We start from the raw sequence: 16523 nt of genomic DNA, 5'->3' as shown, positions 1-16523 counted from the left end.
TGTGTGTGTGCATAATTTGAAAACTAACCAGTTGCTTTAAGTTACAAAATGCCACGTAATCACATGATCAGCTGAAATAATGAAATAATGAAGTCAGGTTGTTCATTTTGCCTGTGTGATAAAACTTTTTTATTTATTTATTTATTTTGGTTAGGCGCCTTGTACATAAATATACACCTTACATATCCAAAATAATTTTGTTTTTCACAGATTAGCATTCAATAGTGAAATTCGGACCCCAAGCCCCTGGAAAGATTTTCTGTTGGTAAAGAAAACATGATATATTGTAATTTACTGCAGAAGGCCAAGAGACAGAACTTATTTCAAATATACACAGGTGCACACTTTATTTATGCCCATTTGTTGGTGCTTTCTCTAAATATAGACACATGGCACAGTTTAAATGTGTGATCTAAACAAGCTTTATTCAGTATATGCACTGGCAGAACATTCATCAGCAGTATAATAACAAAAAATTAGCAGACACAGAAAGAAAACTTCATTAAACTTTTTGTTTTTTATCATTTATTTAATTCTATTTCAATATAAACCACTAGAGGGAACTCTTCAACAGTCTATCTTTAAATGAAAAAGCAACAAATGTGCAGCACAGTGAGTGAGGGCTGGTGAAAGTGGTGGCATTATATAAATAAAAGTAGAATTTCATTAAAATATTTTCATAAAAATATAACAGAAAAAGTACTTTAAATATTCTTTAAAAAAGCATGTAAACCTACTTTTTACAGTGTTTTCCTGTAAACTGTAATTATATCTATATAAACTAGAAATGGAGTACATGAGAGCAAAACAAATGTAAGTTCACAGTGACCTTGACCTTTGACCTATGAAAACCAAAAGTAATCAGTTCATGTCAAGTGAATGTTTGTGCCAAATTTTAAGAAATTTAATTTGAGATCTGCTCAAGACTTCTTGAGGTATTATGTTCAAAAGAATGAGATGGATGCAAGGTCAAAGTGTCCTTGACCTCTGATCCCCAAAATCTAATCAGATCATTTATGGGTCCAAAAGGATGTTTGTGCCAAATTTAGAGACATTTCTTCATGGTGCTCTTGATCTACTGTTTTTATAAGAATAGATAGGGTATAATCAGACAGTGACCTTGACCTTTGATGTTTGATCACCAAAGTCCAACTGGAAGTTTGAGCTAAATTTAAAGAAATTTCCTCTAAATGCTCTTAAAAATATTATGTTCGCCAGAATCAGACAGACACAAGATCACAATAACCTTGAACTTTGACCAATCAGTCCAAGAGGATGTTTGTGCCAAATTTAAAGAAATTTCATTGAGGCACTGTCAATATATGTGTTCAAGAGAAGGGGACAGATGTAAGGACACAGTGAGCTTGACTTTTGACCGCCAAATTCTAATCAGTTCATTCTGGAGTTAAAGTGGACGTTTGTGCCAAATTTCAAGAAATACCCTCATGGTACTCTTGATATGTTGTATTAATGAGAATGGGATGGATGTAAGGACACAGTGACCTCGACCTTTGACCACCAAATTCTAATCAGTTCATTCTTAAGTCCAAATCGACGTTTGTGCCAAATTTCAAGAAATTCTCTCAAGGTATCGTTGAGACATCTCATTCACATGAATGGGACGGAAGCCAATATGAGGGCATAAGAAGAGCTGAATCTTGTTTCCAGTTAAAATTTCCGGTTTAAGAAATGTGGCCCAAACACCACCCCGACCACGCAGATGATGACAAACAGCACCCAGAAGATGACGGCCAGCAGCTGCACGCAGAACAGCGTCTTCTTGCTCTGCTCAATCACCTCCTCCTCACCCACCAGGCCGGGCGCCGTGCCGTACGGCCTGTCCGGGTGCATCTGCTGCACCCGCAGGCTGACGGTGGGCAGAATGATAAAGCGAGCATCGCTGCTGTCGCCATCCAGAGACAGTACCACTCTCTGGGTGACGGTGGCCAGGCGTGCCGCAGTCACGGGCAGGCGGAGGGCAATGGTGGACAGCCTGGCCAGGATGCGGGAGTTGCAGGGTAAGGAGAGGGCGTCCCCCGTCTCCAGAGGGGTGAGGTGGCGGCAAAGGGGGCACGGGATGGCGGGCGGGCTGTGGGGGTCAGTGGGATCGCTGGGGCAGAACTGGATCCTCTGGAGGCACTCGGTGCAAAAAACATGGAGGCACTCAAGCATGCGGGGACACTTGTTGTACTGGTTGTACTCCTGGTAGCAGATGGGACACTCCACATCCATGGGCTCCCCAGAGGGAGGTGCTGCAGCAGCTGGGTCCCCCTGCTGAGGGACGACATCCCCCGTCATGGCGGGAGGGAGGGGGAGAGGATCGACTCGTGTGCTCAGTCAGTGATGGCAGCACTTGTGTAGAATCTGTAAAGAGAAAACAATTTAACCCTTTGAAAACTGAATGGATATAATTTCGGACACCTTTCATGGGCTTTTTGACCGTTTAAAACCGAAGCAAATTTTTGCACTTTTTGCCACTGTCCACTCCACCCGCTAATGACTACAAACTTATTTATAAACTAAATTTTATATCATTTTAAATAATCTTGTTATCTTTGCATCTTGTGTCTGCTATTTTTAATTGTTATTATCATTTAGTGATTAATTTGACCTTTTATATTTTGTCTGTTTACTCCTTCATTGTAAGTCTGTATCCTTTATTATGTTTTTATAATGTTTTGCTCTGTAAAGTACTTTAAATTGCCCTGTTCTGTGTTATTTGCTATATAAATAAAGCTGCCTTGCCTTTATTTATTTTATAAACATGAGAAAAAAGGCAATGATAGACCTGACAAGAAATCTCCCACAAAAAAAAGCTTAGTTTCAAAATAATTTAAAATTATGCCGCAGAAAAAATAACAAAATACTTTTGGATTATTATTATCAGATAATATCAAAATACTGAGGAAAATGTCAGGTTATTTTCAAGTCAAGAATTCACATTTTGAAATCTGAGCCAATTTGCTTTATTTCTTTCAACAACAAAAAAAATGTGAAAAAGGCAAATAGCAATAAAACAAGAAAGGACGCTAACATTGATCATTATAAATACAGTTTTTTTCTAGCTTTTTTTATTTTTTCCTCAGTAATTTTCTCTAAAAATCTAAATTTATTAATTTCTTGTAGTTTGTTGATCATTTCTTATCAAGTTGCTCTCAGAGAAATGGTACCAATTTGCTCAGAGTTCACAGGTTCAAATACTTAAAAAAGGCATCTGGAAGCAGAACAAGAAAAGTGACACTGCTCCAGGGTTCAAAGAGTTAAATGATCTGCTCTCTCTGGGATGTTTTCGTGTTTCTTCTGAGTTTTATGAACAGATTCCTCAGCCCGTGAGTCATAGCATTTATCCATTTAACCGTCTAACCACCCCCCCACCTCACAATCACCCCGAGTCCATGTCGTATGTGCAGGCCTGCACGCTCACGTCCACAGAGTTGGGAAATAAAAACAAGCAAAGAAACAGAAGAGCCGTGACAGGAAGTCATAAGTCACTGTGATGATACTGTGCATGTGCACTTTTCATGATTTTGAGGCAAATTTTAAAGACCAGACATTGTCTGAAATGACCACTGATACTCCTTATCGGGTCTTTTTTTTATAACTACATAATAGCTTTATAAAATATATCTGTTTTAACAAAATTATGTATTTCTAACAGGTTTAGAACTGAATGTTTAAACAGAACTTAGGGACTGTTCATTACTTATAAGAGGGGGGAGTGGTGCAAAAAAGGGAAAGGCACGTCAGATAATTTTTAAGCAGTGTGGTGGGACTTTTCTTCTTAAAAAAATGCAATTTTTTTTCATTTTTCTTGATAAAATATTAGCCATTTTTTTGTTTTCGTAAAAAGCAATTGAAAAGTTTTACAGGAAAAAGACTTTTTTGTCTTTGGTAAAAATTTGGTAATTTTTGAAGAAAAAAATGGCAATTTTTTTTTAATAAAACAAACATTGGCATGCTTTTTTGTATTTTTTAAATTAATTAATTAAGGTGTATTTAATTATTTTTTAATTTTTTTTAAGGAAAAAAGTTATAAAGATTTGTTTTCTCTTATAAGTTTTTTGTAATTTTTGAAGAAAAAAGGTATTTTCTTAAATGTTTTATTAAAAATACAAAGGCTTTTCTTTCTTAAAAAGTACTTAGGTGATTTTTAAATTAAAATGTGGATGTTTTCTTTAAATATAGGCATGCTTTCTTTTAAAAAAGTGGGAAAAAAAATGTGTGTGTGTGTTTTTTTTTGTACAGAAAAAAATGGCAATCTTTTTCTTTAAAGTTTTTTTGCTATGTTTGAAGGAAACAACATAGCGTTTGTTTTTTAATTTTATTTTTGGTGTTTTTTTTTCATTCTTACACTTATTGCCACTACAATTTCCCCCTAAATCCAACACTTTCCCTTTGCTGCTGCCTTCTCATAAAACGAAGAATAACATTTGCTGTGCTTTAATGACACTTTTTTTTGTTTGTAGCTCACAAGGCAACTCAAGGACACTCATTGGGGGATTGTTGCTTAGCAGATGGGGTCTCCTTTGAATTGGTGTGTAGCAACACATGAACTGAAACCTTTTCTTTCATAAGTCTGCTGAAGAATCAACAAAAATGAGGGTTAGATTAAAATTTACACCAACAATAAGCATTTTAATTGACTCCATGTACTGACAAACAGGTGTAGGCCGCAGACTGATACTGGCAGCCATCCATCTTTACACCTCAGAGGAAGATAAGAGAGCCACTTACCCACAGCATAGTCCTTTGATCAGAGGACACTTTGACGCCCGTCTCTGACCTCGGTACTTCCCCTCTCGCTGCTCATTCCTCTCATGTCGGTGCACATCTCATCCTGGCAGAGCGTCTTCCTCCCTCATGTCTGTGAACATAAAAAAACCTCAACGTGTCTGGGGTTACTGGCAGCCTCCCGTCTCACCTGACTTTACTCGTCTCTCCGTCTCGTCCCCCATGAGACATCTCTGTGTGGTTTGCACAGCAGTAATTAAACCCCTGGTGATGTGAAGGTAACCAGGACGCACAAGACAGAAAATGACTACTCTGCTATCATATTATGTGATTATGATTCCACAAAGTCAGCATGTCGGGCAGGGACGCTCGTCTTCTTCGCTCGGGGGACAATTTTGCAAAATGACAGGAGGCCAGGGGCCAATCGCAGCAGCCACATGCATGTTTCTAGGATTTCAGCAAAATTCTAGGTTTTTTTAGAACGCTTCTTCTAGGGTTTTAGGATGTTTGTGGGACTTTAGGATGTCGTTATAGGATGTTAGGACATTTTTCAGATTTTAGGACATTTCTAGAGTTTAGGACGCTTCCATGATTTTTGGGTGTTTTTAGGATTTTAGGACATTTCTAGAGTTTAGGACGCTTCCTTGATTTTTGGGTGTTTTTAGGATTTTAGGACATTTGTGGGATTTAGGACGTTTCCATGATTTTAGGACGTTTCCATGATTTTAGGACATTTTTAAGATTTTAGGACATTTGTGGGATTATACAACATTTCTTGGATATTAAGACACTTTCAGGTTTTAGGACATTTCTAGGTTTTTAGGACGTTTCTATAGGATTTTAGGAGATTTCAGACATTTCTAGGATTTTAGGACATTTGCAGATTTTAGGACGTTTCTTGGATTGTAGGACATTTCTCCGATTATATGACATTTCCAGGATTTTAGGACATTTGTAGGATTTTGAAATGTTTCTTGGATTTAAGGACATTTCTCAGATTTTAGGAAATTTCTAGGATTTCGGGACATTAGGGGCTTAGCTAGGACCTCTGTCAGTGGGTGAAGGGCATCCTTCACTAGCACTTTTTCTTTGATATACAAGCTCTATTTTGACGCCGTTTTATGCACTCTGGCACCTTATGTATCCTAAAAGTACCAAAACAATTTCCAGTGTCAATCACTATATTTTTACTGTTATTTAGAAAACTGTTGGGGGGCCACTCAGCACCCTATTGGGGGCCAGATATTTTTGTTTTGTTTTTTTAGTGTGTGGAGAGGACTTTTTTTTTTTACTTTATACTTTAAAAAAAACATTTTAAAAAGTCATACGTGCTGCAGCTCACAGTTTTTTGTTATTGAGACAAGTCAATAACAAAAAACTGGGACGGGACAGTTAATGTGTCTATGTTCAGAGCACTATGTTCAGAGCACAGTGTAAACGGGTATTGACAGTTAAATTTAACTCATATGACTCATGACCTGAAGTATCTTTCGCACTGATTGTGTCCTGTACAGACATGCCCGACGCCTACTCAGCTATTTTATTTGGCACACTATCAGTGAGACTGAAGTACGGGATAAAAACTGTTATTACCTTGACTACAAGGTACAAACTGTTTAAAGGGAGACTTGGTAAAGACACGGTGCTTAACTTGAGTTCCTTTGTGGTTTCTTTACTCCAAAACCTGACACTTTGTGGTCAGGTGAAAACTCTGAGACAGATTTTTAAGCTCTCAGCAAAAAAGTGATTCAAAAAAATGATGATATACATTATAATGAAAAGGAATGGATATGGGTTGAGGAAGTTTTACACCCACCAAACTTTTTAAATATTTTTAAAATGTCCCTGAAAGCCATCATTACACACATCTGACTTGAAAAGCAAAAAAAAAAAAAAAAAAATTCAGAAGGATTATTATTATTATTATTATTATTATTATTATTATTATTATTATTATTATTATTATTATTATTATTACTACTACTAATAAATTTCCATGAAATCTGAAAACAGGGATATTTAAAGAATACGTTCACATTTTTTCTTAAATAAATAAAATGCTATAATAATAATAAAATAATAAAATACTACATGACTGATCTTTATCATCAGCACAGCTTCAAGGTGCACACTCAACATTACACACTTTGAAAAAAAATCCCTTAAGATTGTTCTTAAAATATCGTCTTCACCATAATGAGACAGACAAGGCCACAGTGACCTTGACCTTTGACCTTTGACCACCAAATTTTAAGCAGGTCATCATTGAGTCCAAGTGGATGTTGGGGCCAGATTTGAAAAAAATCCTTCAGAGTTTTCTTGAGATATTGTGTTCACTTGAATGGGACGCACGGTCAGAGAGACGAACTACCCGAAAACATAATGCCACTGCATTAGAGGCATAACACACACACACACACACACACACACACACACACACACACACACGCACACGCACGGACGCACACACACGGATGATCTTTGTTAAACAGGGTAGGTGAATAATATCAAGTTTTCTTTAGAGCAGGGTACATTTTCTCGTAAATATTCTCAGATTTGAGGAAATCTTTTACGGTAATTTGGACTAAAAAAAGTTGTGTTTTGCATGACCAAGTAGCTTTACTGTAAACTGCCGGAGGCAAAAAGCGGGAAAGTCTATAAACACCTTAACAATTAACAAAAGACTGTACAACACACACTCACACACACACACACACACACACACACACACACACACACACACACACACACACACACACACACACACACAGAGTGAGTTTGTGCAGCTTTGTGATCTTTGGCTCAGATTTCAGCGGAAGTTGCCATGAAAGGAGTTCATGCTGGAACAACTGATAGGAGGGAGGGGAGCTGTTTGGGGATTACCATGGAGCAGCTGACGTCACACACACACACACACACACCTAGACACACATAAACACAAATACACACTGGAGTGTCAATGTGGGTGTGGAAGGGTGGCACTTACATTCAAGCCTGATAAAGTAGGGACTCTTAAAACAACCCTCACACTTTTTTATCACTGACCTTAAAATTTCCAGTGTGTGAGACTTAGGGGGATCCTGATGTGCTAAAATATGAAAAATTTCCAAAAATCTGAGATGTCCTAAAATCCTATAAATGTGCGATAAATCTAAAAACACTTTACACCTTCATGCTCTAAAACCATTAAAAAGGTCTTAAAAATCTTAGAATAGCCCTAAAATCTGAAAAATGTCCAAAAATCTGAGTAATATTCTGAAATTGTAGAAATGTGTGAAAGTCCTAAAATGTCCTAAAATCCTAGAAACATCCTGAAACCTGTTAAAATCCTGAAAACATCCCAGCAATGTCCTAAAATCCTAGAAATATTCTGAAATTATACAAACATGGAAGTCAGAGAAAAGACCTAAAAACCTAGAAATGTCCTAAAATCAAAGAAACATCCTTAAACCCCTAAAATGTCCTAAAATCCTATAAGTCTCTTAAAGCCTTAAATGTCTTGAAATCCTACATGTGCTATGAATCTAAAAACACCTTAAAAGCCCAGAAACATCTTAATGCACTAAAAAAACTCCTAAAATCATAGAAACGTCCTAAAATCTTAGAAACCTGTTAAAATCCTAGAAAAATACCAGAAATGTCCTAAAATCAGAGAGATATTATGAAACTGTAGAAACGTGCAGAAGCCCTAGAAACAACTTAAAATCCGATAAATGTCCTAAATTCCCCAAACATGTCCTAAAATCCAAGAAATATGTTAAAATCAAAAAGATGTCCAAAATCCTAGAAACATGTATGGGGCTGCTGCGACTGTCATTTTGGAAAAATGTCCCCTGAGTAAAACAAATTGAGAGTCTCTGTTCTAAAATATCAAAAACACCCCAAGTCTTATTTTCAAATTTTTTCAAACATATTTAATTTTTTTTTTTTTTAAACATATTTAATATGTTCTATTTTTCTATTTCTGCCAATATATGTCCCTAAATCCTACACAGTGGGCCTTTAATCAAATGTTTTTGGAGCCTAAAACACTCAGTCCAACATGTGGTGACTGATCTCGTGGGTTACTGTGTTGAATCAGCTGGCACCTGTTGTTTTTTTGTTTTTTTTTTAATTGTATTTTTGAGTGAGTCACTGCATGAAAGCTCCTACAGACAAGCGTACATAGGAGGAGTTATGCTCCAGTCGTGCTTGTTGTCCTTCAAGTATCATTTCATCACACGTATTTTGAGGCCGATGACTCACATGAGGATTTGGCTCCACTCCAGCCTGTCCAGCCCACGCACTTCCTCACACCCTGACTTAAAAGTCTGCTCAGCTCACCTCTGCACTTCATTCAAACCTGGGATCACAGTCTGGGGGGACAGACAAACACACAGATCAGATAGCGGTATGTACTCAGAGAATGAGTGCGGAATTTGTTACCAGATCTACAACGCAGGTCGGCGGTGCCCCCGGGAGCTCCACTGCAAACACAGCTTCTGCGAGAGCTGCCTGCTGGCTCTGTCCCGGCCCCTGGGAGCCGACGAGGCGCGCCTGGACCGGACCATCGTCTGCCCGATGTGCCGGCACCCCACGATCATCTCCGGGGAGGGGAAGGTGAGAGCCGAGCTGAGGGCAGATGAGTCCGTCCTGCTGCGGCTGATCGTCACTGGACTCGTCTTCCAGGACGAGGACCAGGAGGAGAAGGAGGAACAAGAAAGCTGTGACAACAACGGGGAGCTGCCCGAGATTCCAGCCGAGCGGAGCGACTTGTCAGCGGGCTCCAGAGGTGGGAGGCTCCGGCGGTCCTGCCGGAAAGTTTGGAAGTTGATTAGCGGGAAGAATTCGTCGCGGAGTGGCGGAGAAAGTAAGCCGATTTTAGTGTTTATTATTAGTCTTTCAATTTCTCGTGTTTTAAAAATGTAAAAGGGACAAAACACGAGGGAATTCTAAAAATGAAGATTTTGTGAATGTAGTCTGGTGCATGGCGATCAGCCAATGGTGAAGCAAGGTCTTTTTCTTCAGTAAACAAAACCACAGTGTAAAAATATATTATTTAAAACTCTACTTAAGTTAAAGTTTACAAATCCCACCAGTACAACGTCTTAAAATACAAAAAACTCTGCAAAAACTCTGCAAAAAAACCCCAAAAAACTCTGCAAATATTTAGAGTAATATTTGGAGGATATTGGCAGGTCTCTCCTGTTTTGGTGCACAACTTTTCTTTTTCCACACTAAACTTCACCCAACCCAAAAAAAAGTACACAACACAAAAGGGCTGATAAGTTGATCATATGCTTTGAATGTAAAATCAAAGTAGCTTAAGTACTGAAATAAACATAGTCGAGTAAAAAGTAGAATTTTCTCCCCTGAAATATAGTAGGATAGAAGAATAAAATAGCTTAAAATTCATATAATGTGTCAAAATTGAACTTATGTAGCACTTGAGTAAATGTAATTAGTTACTTCCCACTACTGGTAACCATTTTAACCCATTTATTTCTTTATTTAATGTGAGCCTTTATGTGTAATTTTAGTATAAATAAATATATAAACCTTTTTCTAACGTGTCCTGTTTTTCTTCAACAGACTATATGACCAACGCTGACCTGAGGAACTTCGCCATGATGTCCTGCTACATGTTTTAAAGGAATCAGCGACTCCAGATACCCTGTATAATGTGATATTTATTCAACGGTTGTTCTGCACTACATGGACATGATGATGACGATGATGATGAATCTGCGCTGACAGGAGACATCAACACACAGTCAGCAGTGATTTAAGTCAGATCTCCAGCTTTCTGCTTCTTTAAGCGATGACCATTACACAGCTGCAGCTGTTGAACCCAAATGAGACAAAACTTGAGAACTTCCGAAATTGCCATAATGGCACATTTTAGGGTCCACTGATGCACTAATGTATTTTATATTTATTTTTTTCATAATGTATATTATTTCTAGATATGTTACATATTTAAGGGAAAACAATACATTAAAATTGAATAATTGAATTTTAAGCTTTTTTTTTTTTTTTTTACTTTTTTGAGCTTGTTTGACTCAGTATGCATTTTATTAAAAAGTTTTAAAAATGACTATCTCTGGCCTGTGTGTGTGTGTGTGTGTGCGCGCAAAAAATACAGTTAACCCTTTAAAACCTGGTTCAACATCAGTTTCCTTGTGCTGCATTGAGACACCTTCACAAGTTATTCAAACCACAAAAACATGGAGAAAAGGCAATGACCAAGAAATGTCCCAAAAAATTTAAATTAGTAAAAGGTAAATTATGTTACAGAGAAAAAATTATATCTTCTACACTTTTTTTGAGACTTGTTTATTATTATCATTGTTATTGTTGCTATTATTATTAGTTTTTGCTTACTTTCAGGTAATTTTCTAGCAACTTTTTACTGTTGTTTAACTATTTTTAGGTCATGTATTCTTAAGTTGCTCATTCCCATCTCCTCATGTTTTTGAAACAAATCATACAAATTTGCTTAGGTTTAAAACAGTTAACGCATTGCATTAAGTTTAGGCCTAACTGAAAGCAGACTTTACAAATTATGTTATAAAAGATAATGAAGAAAACAACCTGAAAAATAGTTTTAAAAAAGGGTTATTGGAAAATTATCAAAAACTAGGGGAAATGTCTGGAAAAGTATATCCATAATCATTATAATTATATGTTTAGAATTAAGTTACAGAAAAAAGACATTTTTAATTTTCTGTTTATTTGTTTTTGGGGTTTTTTTCAGTTTTCAGGCTATTTTCTTGTAACTTTTTACTAATTTCTTGCTAATTTTTACGCTATTTGTTGTTAACTTTCTCAGTGAGCATTGTTAAGTTGCTCAAATTAAATTAAAAAATTAAATTATAGTTATTTTACATGAAATGGGCCAAACTTACCTTCACAGGCAGCTCCAGGAAGTGTGTATCTTGACGCCAGGTGAAGAGCATTGCATCAAATTAGACTCACAGCCAGCAGCAGAGCAGTCAGAGCTCAATGACTCTCTACTCTGACAAGTAAAACACATGAATTTACAGCATTATTATTCATTTTAATGTCTTTTTCTATAACAATACAAGCACTGGGAGAAGCTGTCAATCATGTTTGGAAACTCTGCTCTCTTCACAAGGTAAATATACATTTTACAAGCTTTTTGCACATTGAATTTGAAAAGAGTTTGTGATTATTTCAGCTAAATTATACCAATACTGCTGTGTTTTTTCTGCCTGCAGGCTCTTGTTTGTCTGTGCAGCTGTCATGTTGTTCATCACGTCTGACGTCAGGTGTTCAGACGCTGCAAGAGGTGAGCACAAACACACCAGTATCTGCAGTTTCCTTAATGACTCTCTGAATAATGTCACGAGGCATGTGCTGGGTTAAAGGTGGAGCTACAATTAAAGGGACAGTTCACATGTTTATCAGTCTAGACAGTTTTGGTATGAGATGCCAAATTTTGGTGATATTAACCCCAGAGATGTCTGCCTTCTCTTCAGTAAAATGGTATTAGATGACAGTGGGCTTGTGCTGTTCAAAGCCAAAAAAATATGATAAAAATATGAAAAATAATTATTTTTGGAGTGAGACATAGCTGTTGAGTTTTTTTGTGCTCTATATTACATATATAAATACTATTACATATATATTTACACGTCCTTAACTTATTTTTTTCTTTTCCCTTTTTTTAGATTTGTAATTTTTTTTAAAAAGGTTGTGAAAATATCCAGAGATATGCTTTTAATTCTAATAGTAACTTACTTTTTTCTAAAATTTGTTTGCTTTACTTTTCTTACAATTCCTGTTATTTTTGGGCCATTTCTTCAAATTTCTTCAAGTTGCTCATTGTCCTTTTTCCATGTTTTTGAAAGAAATCAAGCCAATTTGCCCAGGTTTCAGGGGTTAATCAATTATCTGTAAGAACAAATAATAATTTCTTATATACGTATTCTTTTCCCACTTTCAGTCGGCCTCATACCAACCCAAATGGACAACAGAGTGACGTACAAAGCCCTCAGACGACTCTACACTCCCCACAGTCATCCACTCTTTACATCAACAGAAACTGGACTCCGAACCAAAACTAATAGCAAAACTGAGACAAGCGGGAATTATAAAGCAGCTTTGTCAATCATTGACCATCAGTCAAACCCTCTGTGGCTTACAGGAGGTAGTAATCACCAAAACAACCCAGATAACAGAGAGTCCCGAGCGGGAATAACTGGTCTGCAGCGTGGAGCGATGCCAGAAAGCAGCTACCACCCTCTTTCTGGAAATTCCTATAATTCATACCCAGCAATCATTAGAAAATCATTTGAAACAGAAGCTGCCAGTCCCTTTCATCAGAGCTCTGGTCCTACACAAGATGCTCAGAAATCCGACATCAAAGAAAACCTTCCTAGAAATGAGTTTTCTCCTCTTTTTTCATCCCAGACTGGTCGACACCAGAGCGCACCGCTGCCAACTTCAAGAGGGCATTACAGCAGCTATAAAGACACAAATGAGCTCGCTGCGGTCGGGGAGCGGAGTCCTTCTAGAGGGCTTCAATCAAGCAAATTTCTTGGCTTTGCAGCTCAAACTGCCCCTCGTGAGCCATCAATCAGCAACAGTGTACACACCTCGGTTATTAAAAGCTTCCCCAGCACAGAAAAAGTGACATCATCCATCAAAGATTTCCCAGAGGGGTTGCACTCGCAGAGTAGCATTGAGACAGCAAGGCACAAAAAGGTCCAGTTGTATCTGTTCAAGGACTCCCAGGCGTCTTTTGGCGGACAGGAGACAGCAAATACAGTCACTGGAGATGGACTTGGCACATTTCGCAAAGCACCACATGAGCAAAGGGCCTCAAATGCACAAGCTTACAGGAAGTTTTCTTCAAATGTTAAACAGCAATCTGAAAGAAAAGACCCAACGGAGGAAGTTCAGAATCTTTCTGTGAATGCCAATCACCTGCATCATAATGCCAATTCACAGGTGTCTTTTCGCGAACAGGAGAAAACATTCACTGGTGATAGATCTGGCACTTTTTATGCAGCACCACATGAGCAACGGGTCTCCAATGCACGAGTTTACAAAAAGTTTCCATCTAATATTAGACGGCAATCGCAGAGAAAAGACCCAACCGAGGTAGTCCATAACCTCTCTGATAATGTCAATCACCTGTATCATCAGGCGTCTTTTGGTGGTGAAGAGAATTCAGTCATTAGTGATGGACAAAGTGCTTTTTACACAGCACCACATGACCAAAGGACCTCGAATGCACAAGTTTACAGGAAGTTTTCTTCAACTGCGAAACAACTACAGCAACCTCAAAGAAAAGACCCATCCAAAAAAGTCCAAAATCATTATGCCATTTCTCAGGCGTCTTTAAACGGACAGCAAACTGCAAATGTAGTCAGTGGTGACACACTTGGCGCTTTTCACCCTGCACCACATGAGCAAAGGGCCTTTAATGCACAAGTTGACAGCGAGTTTTCTTCAAATGTTAAACAGCAGTTTGAAAGAAAAGACCCAACTAAGGAGGTCCAGAAACTTTCTGCAAATGCCAATCACCTGTACCATAACGTCAATTCCCAGGCGTCTTTTGGTGAACAGGGGAATACAGTCACTGGTGATGGACTTGGCACTTTTCACGCACCACCACAAGAGCAAAGTGCTTCGAATGCACAATTTTACAGGAAGTTTTCCTCAAATGTTAAAGGGCAGACTGAAAGAAAAGACCCAATCGAGGAAGTCCAGAGTCTCTCTGGCAATGCTAATCAGCTGTATCATAACTCTGATTCCCAGGCGTCTTTGGGCGGACAGGAGACGGCACTGCATGAGCAAAGGGCCTTGAATGAAAATGTTAACAAGAAGTTTTCTTCAAATATTAAACAACTACAGCAATCTGAAAGAAAAGACCCAACTGAAAATGTCGAAAGTATCTCTGAAAATGCCAATAAGCTGTATCATAATGCTAATCTGGCTCAGTATAGTAGTCACACAGATAGTTTTCCCAAAAGTCAACAAATCTCTGCACATCTGGCTCCAATGAAAGGCACCATGCAAAGTTTTGTCCCTTTACCTCAGAAATCTGTAGAAAGTAGCTTCAATAATACAACCAGAAGAGGACCAACACATGCTTATAGACCTGCACAAACCATAAAAAGCATCTACGGCTTCAGAGGATTCGAAATTCCTAAATTGAAAGCTACAAAGGTACCGTCTATTGTCTCCTCCGACTCGCGACGAAGTGCATATCCATCTTTGTCACCAAGGTACAGCTTTGGTCAAAGAGAAGCATCTACGACACCAACAAAACATGCACCTTCTTCTGGCGCTTTAGACGTCGTCCAAATCAAGAGTTCTCCGAGGTTTGCGTCAGGATTCAAAAATCGGCCTCTGCTGCCTGAAAATGATGCCGGTATGGACAGCAAACCAGATCGCAAAGGATACAGAGTTTACAGAAGAATTTATGGTCTCAAAGGATTTGGTACTCGACCATTTGAGGGAGCCAAAACTTCAGTTAGAGAGCCAGACGTCAGAGTCCAACAAGGGTTTGAAGGTTTTAAACTCAGAAGCTCACAGATCTGGCAACCGAAGAAAAGCAGTCATGAGTCCGCAACGGGAGGAGAAGACCTTAAACCACTTGGAAGCGCCAGATTTACACCTGAAAAATACAAAGAGAGGCGCAAAATCTACTCTTTTCCAGGATTTCAGCCGCTTCAAAACAGAAATAACAAAGCACACAAAGAAAATCCAACTACGGCATCACCAAGAATCGCACCTTATCTCAGATCAGCCGGGGACATTAAAATTCAATGGAAATCAGAGCCGAGGACACCTGACAAAATCACACCTGTTGCAAAGAAGGCGAGCTTGCTCAACAGTGCCACCAGCAGCACCGTGAGAGGCAAACGTGTGAGAGGAAACGGCAAAAAGCTCAATGAATCTCTCACCACTGACACCAGAAACGCAGCCATCGTCAGGCTGCCGAAACGCCCTGCCAGGATTAGAGCTTTCACATACGCTGATATTCTTGGAAGTGTGTCGTTCAGTGGTGTCGCGGCTCAGAAACCAATCACACCAGCTGACAAGGATTATTCTCCAAACATTACAACAACCAAGCAAGACGGAGAGGCGAGTCATCGGACCTTAAAGTCTGAGGACGCTGAGATTAGTCGAAACAACACGAGCAAAGTTCCCGAAGCTGAAGACGAGGACGTTGAGAAAAACAAGTCGCCTGTTAAAAGTGAAGAAACTGACAAGGAAACGTTTGACTTATTTCTGGAAAATGAAGGAAGCGGAAGTGGAGGTTTTAATATGTCCGATGTTTTTTTCTCAACTGATTCCACAAAGACGCTGAGTGATGATTTGTTAGAACTCGATGATCTACAAACATTAATAAAAATTTGAAAACGATACTTGTGATTTTGTTTTTGGGCAAACTGTCTGTTCCTCACCCTGTAAAGCCTGAACTATTAAATAATAGCCAGAATATATATATATAAATTAAAGAATAATATTAGTCCTGACGACATTGTTTTTTGAAAACTGGAAATACAATTTGTATATTTGAATTTTTTTTAAATTATTTAAAAAACATATTTAGTTCAGAACAGGATTAGAACTGAACAAATATTATTTAGGGACTGTTTGTTATTGATGGGAGGGAAATAGATGGTGCAAAAATAGAGACGCATGTCAAATAGTTTTTTAAGCACTGAGGCGGGACCTGTGCTTATTTTGGATTTAGGGCTTTGATTGGCTGTATTTTGTATTTATTTAACTGCCAATTTTTAAAGAAAACCTGTGAGTTTGGAAGGCATATT

The 16523-nt window shown here is 38.2% G+C and overlaps 4 protein-coding genes across 4 annotated transcripts in view; 2 read left to right on the top strand and 2 right to left on the bottom strand.

The window, feature by feature from the left end:
• Positions 1–229: 229 nt before the first annotated feature.
• LOC121966124 (uncharacterized) lies at positions 230–9115 on the bottom strand. Its single transcript, XM_088073962.1, has 3 exons — positions 8977–9115; positions 4735–4864; positions 230–2364 (listed from the first exon to the last, which is right to left on the bottom strand). The coding sequence occupies exon 3, from the start codon at positions 2296–2298 to the stop codon at positions 1669–1671; it is 630 nt and encodes a 209-aa protein (XP_087930088.1). The 5' UTR covers positions 2299–2364; positions 4735–4864; positions 8977–9115; the 3' UTR covers positions 230–1668.
• On the top strand, positions 9048–10807 carry LOC121939024 (RING finger protein 227). Its single transcript, XM_042482174.2, has 2 exons — positions 9048–9580; positions 10303–10807. Exons 1-2 carry the CDS (start codon positions 9124–9126, stop codon positions 10359–10361), a joined length of 516 nt encoding a protein of 171 aa, XP_042338108.2. The 5' UTR covers positions 9048–9123; the 3' UTR covers positions 10362–10807.
• Positions 10638–16523, bottom strand: part of LOC121939025 (insulin receptor substrate 1-B) — an 81574-nt gene continuing 75688 nt past the window's right edge. The window contains exon 6 of the mRNA XM_088073961.1: positions 10638–11728. The gene's annotated coding sequence lies outside the window, so the exon portion shown is untranslated. The remainder of the gene's footprint in view (positions 11729–16523) is intronic.
• Positions 11673–16113, top strand: LOC121939023 (uncharacterized). The gene is made up of 3 exons (XM_042482173.2): positions 11673–11848; positions 11952–12022; positions 12680–16113. The coding sequence occupies exons 1-3, from the start codon at positions 11820–11822 to the stop codon at positions 16105–16107; spliced, it is 3528 nt and encodes a 1175-aa protein (XP_042338107.2). The 5' UTR covers positions 11673–11819; the 3' UTR covers positions 16108–16113.

This window comes from Plectropomus leopardus, chromosome 23, assembly GCF_026936395.1.
Source record: "Plectropomus leopardus strain MGB_pleo_1.0 chromosome 23, ASM2693639v1, whole genome shotgun sequence".
NCBI classification, from domain to species: Eukaryota; Metazoa; Chordata; class Actinopteri; order Perciformes; family Serranidae; genus Plectropomus; species Plectropomus leopardus.
The sequence above is the reverse complement of the archived record's forward strand: the minus strand, read 5'-3'. Positions and strand labels throughout refer to the sequence as shown.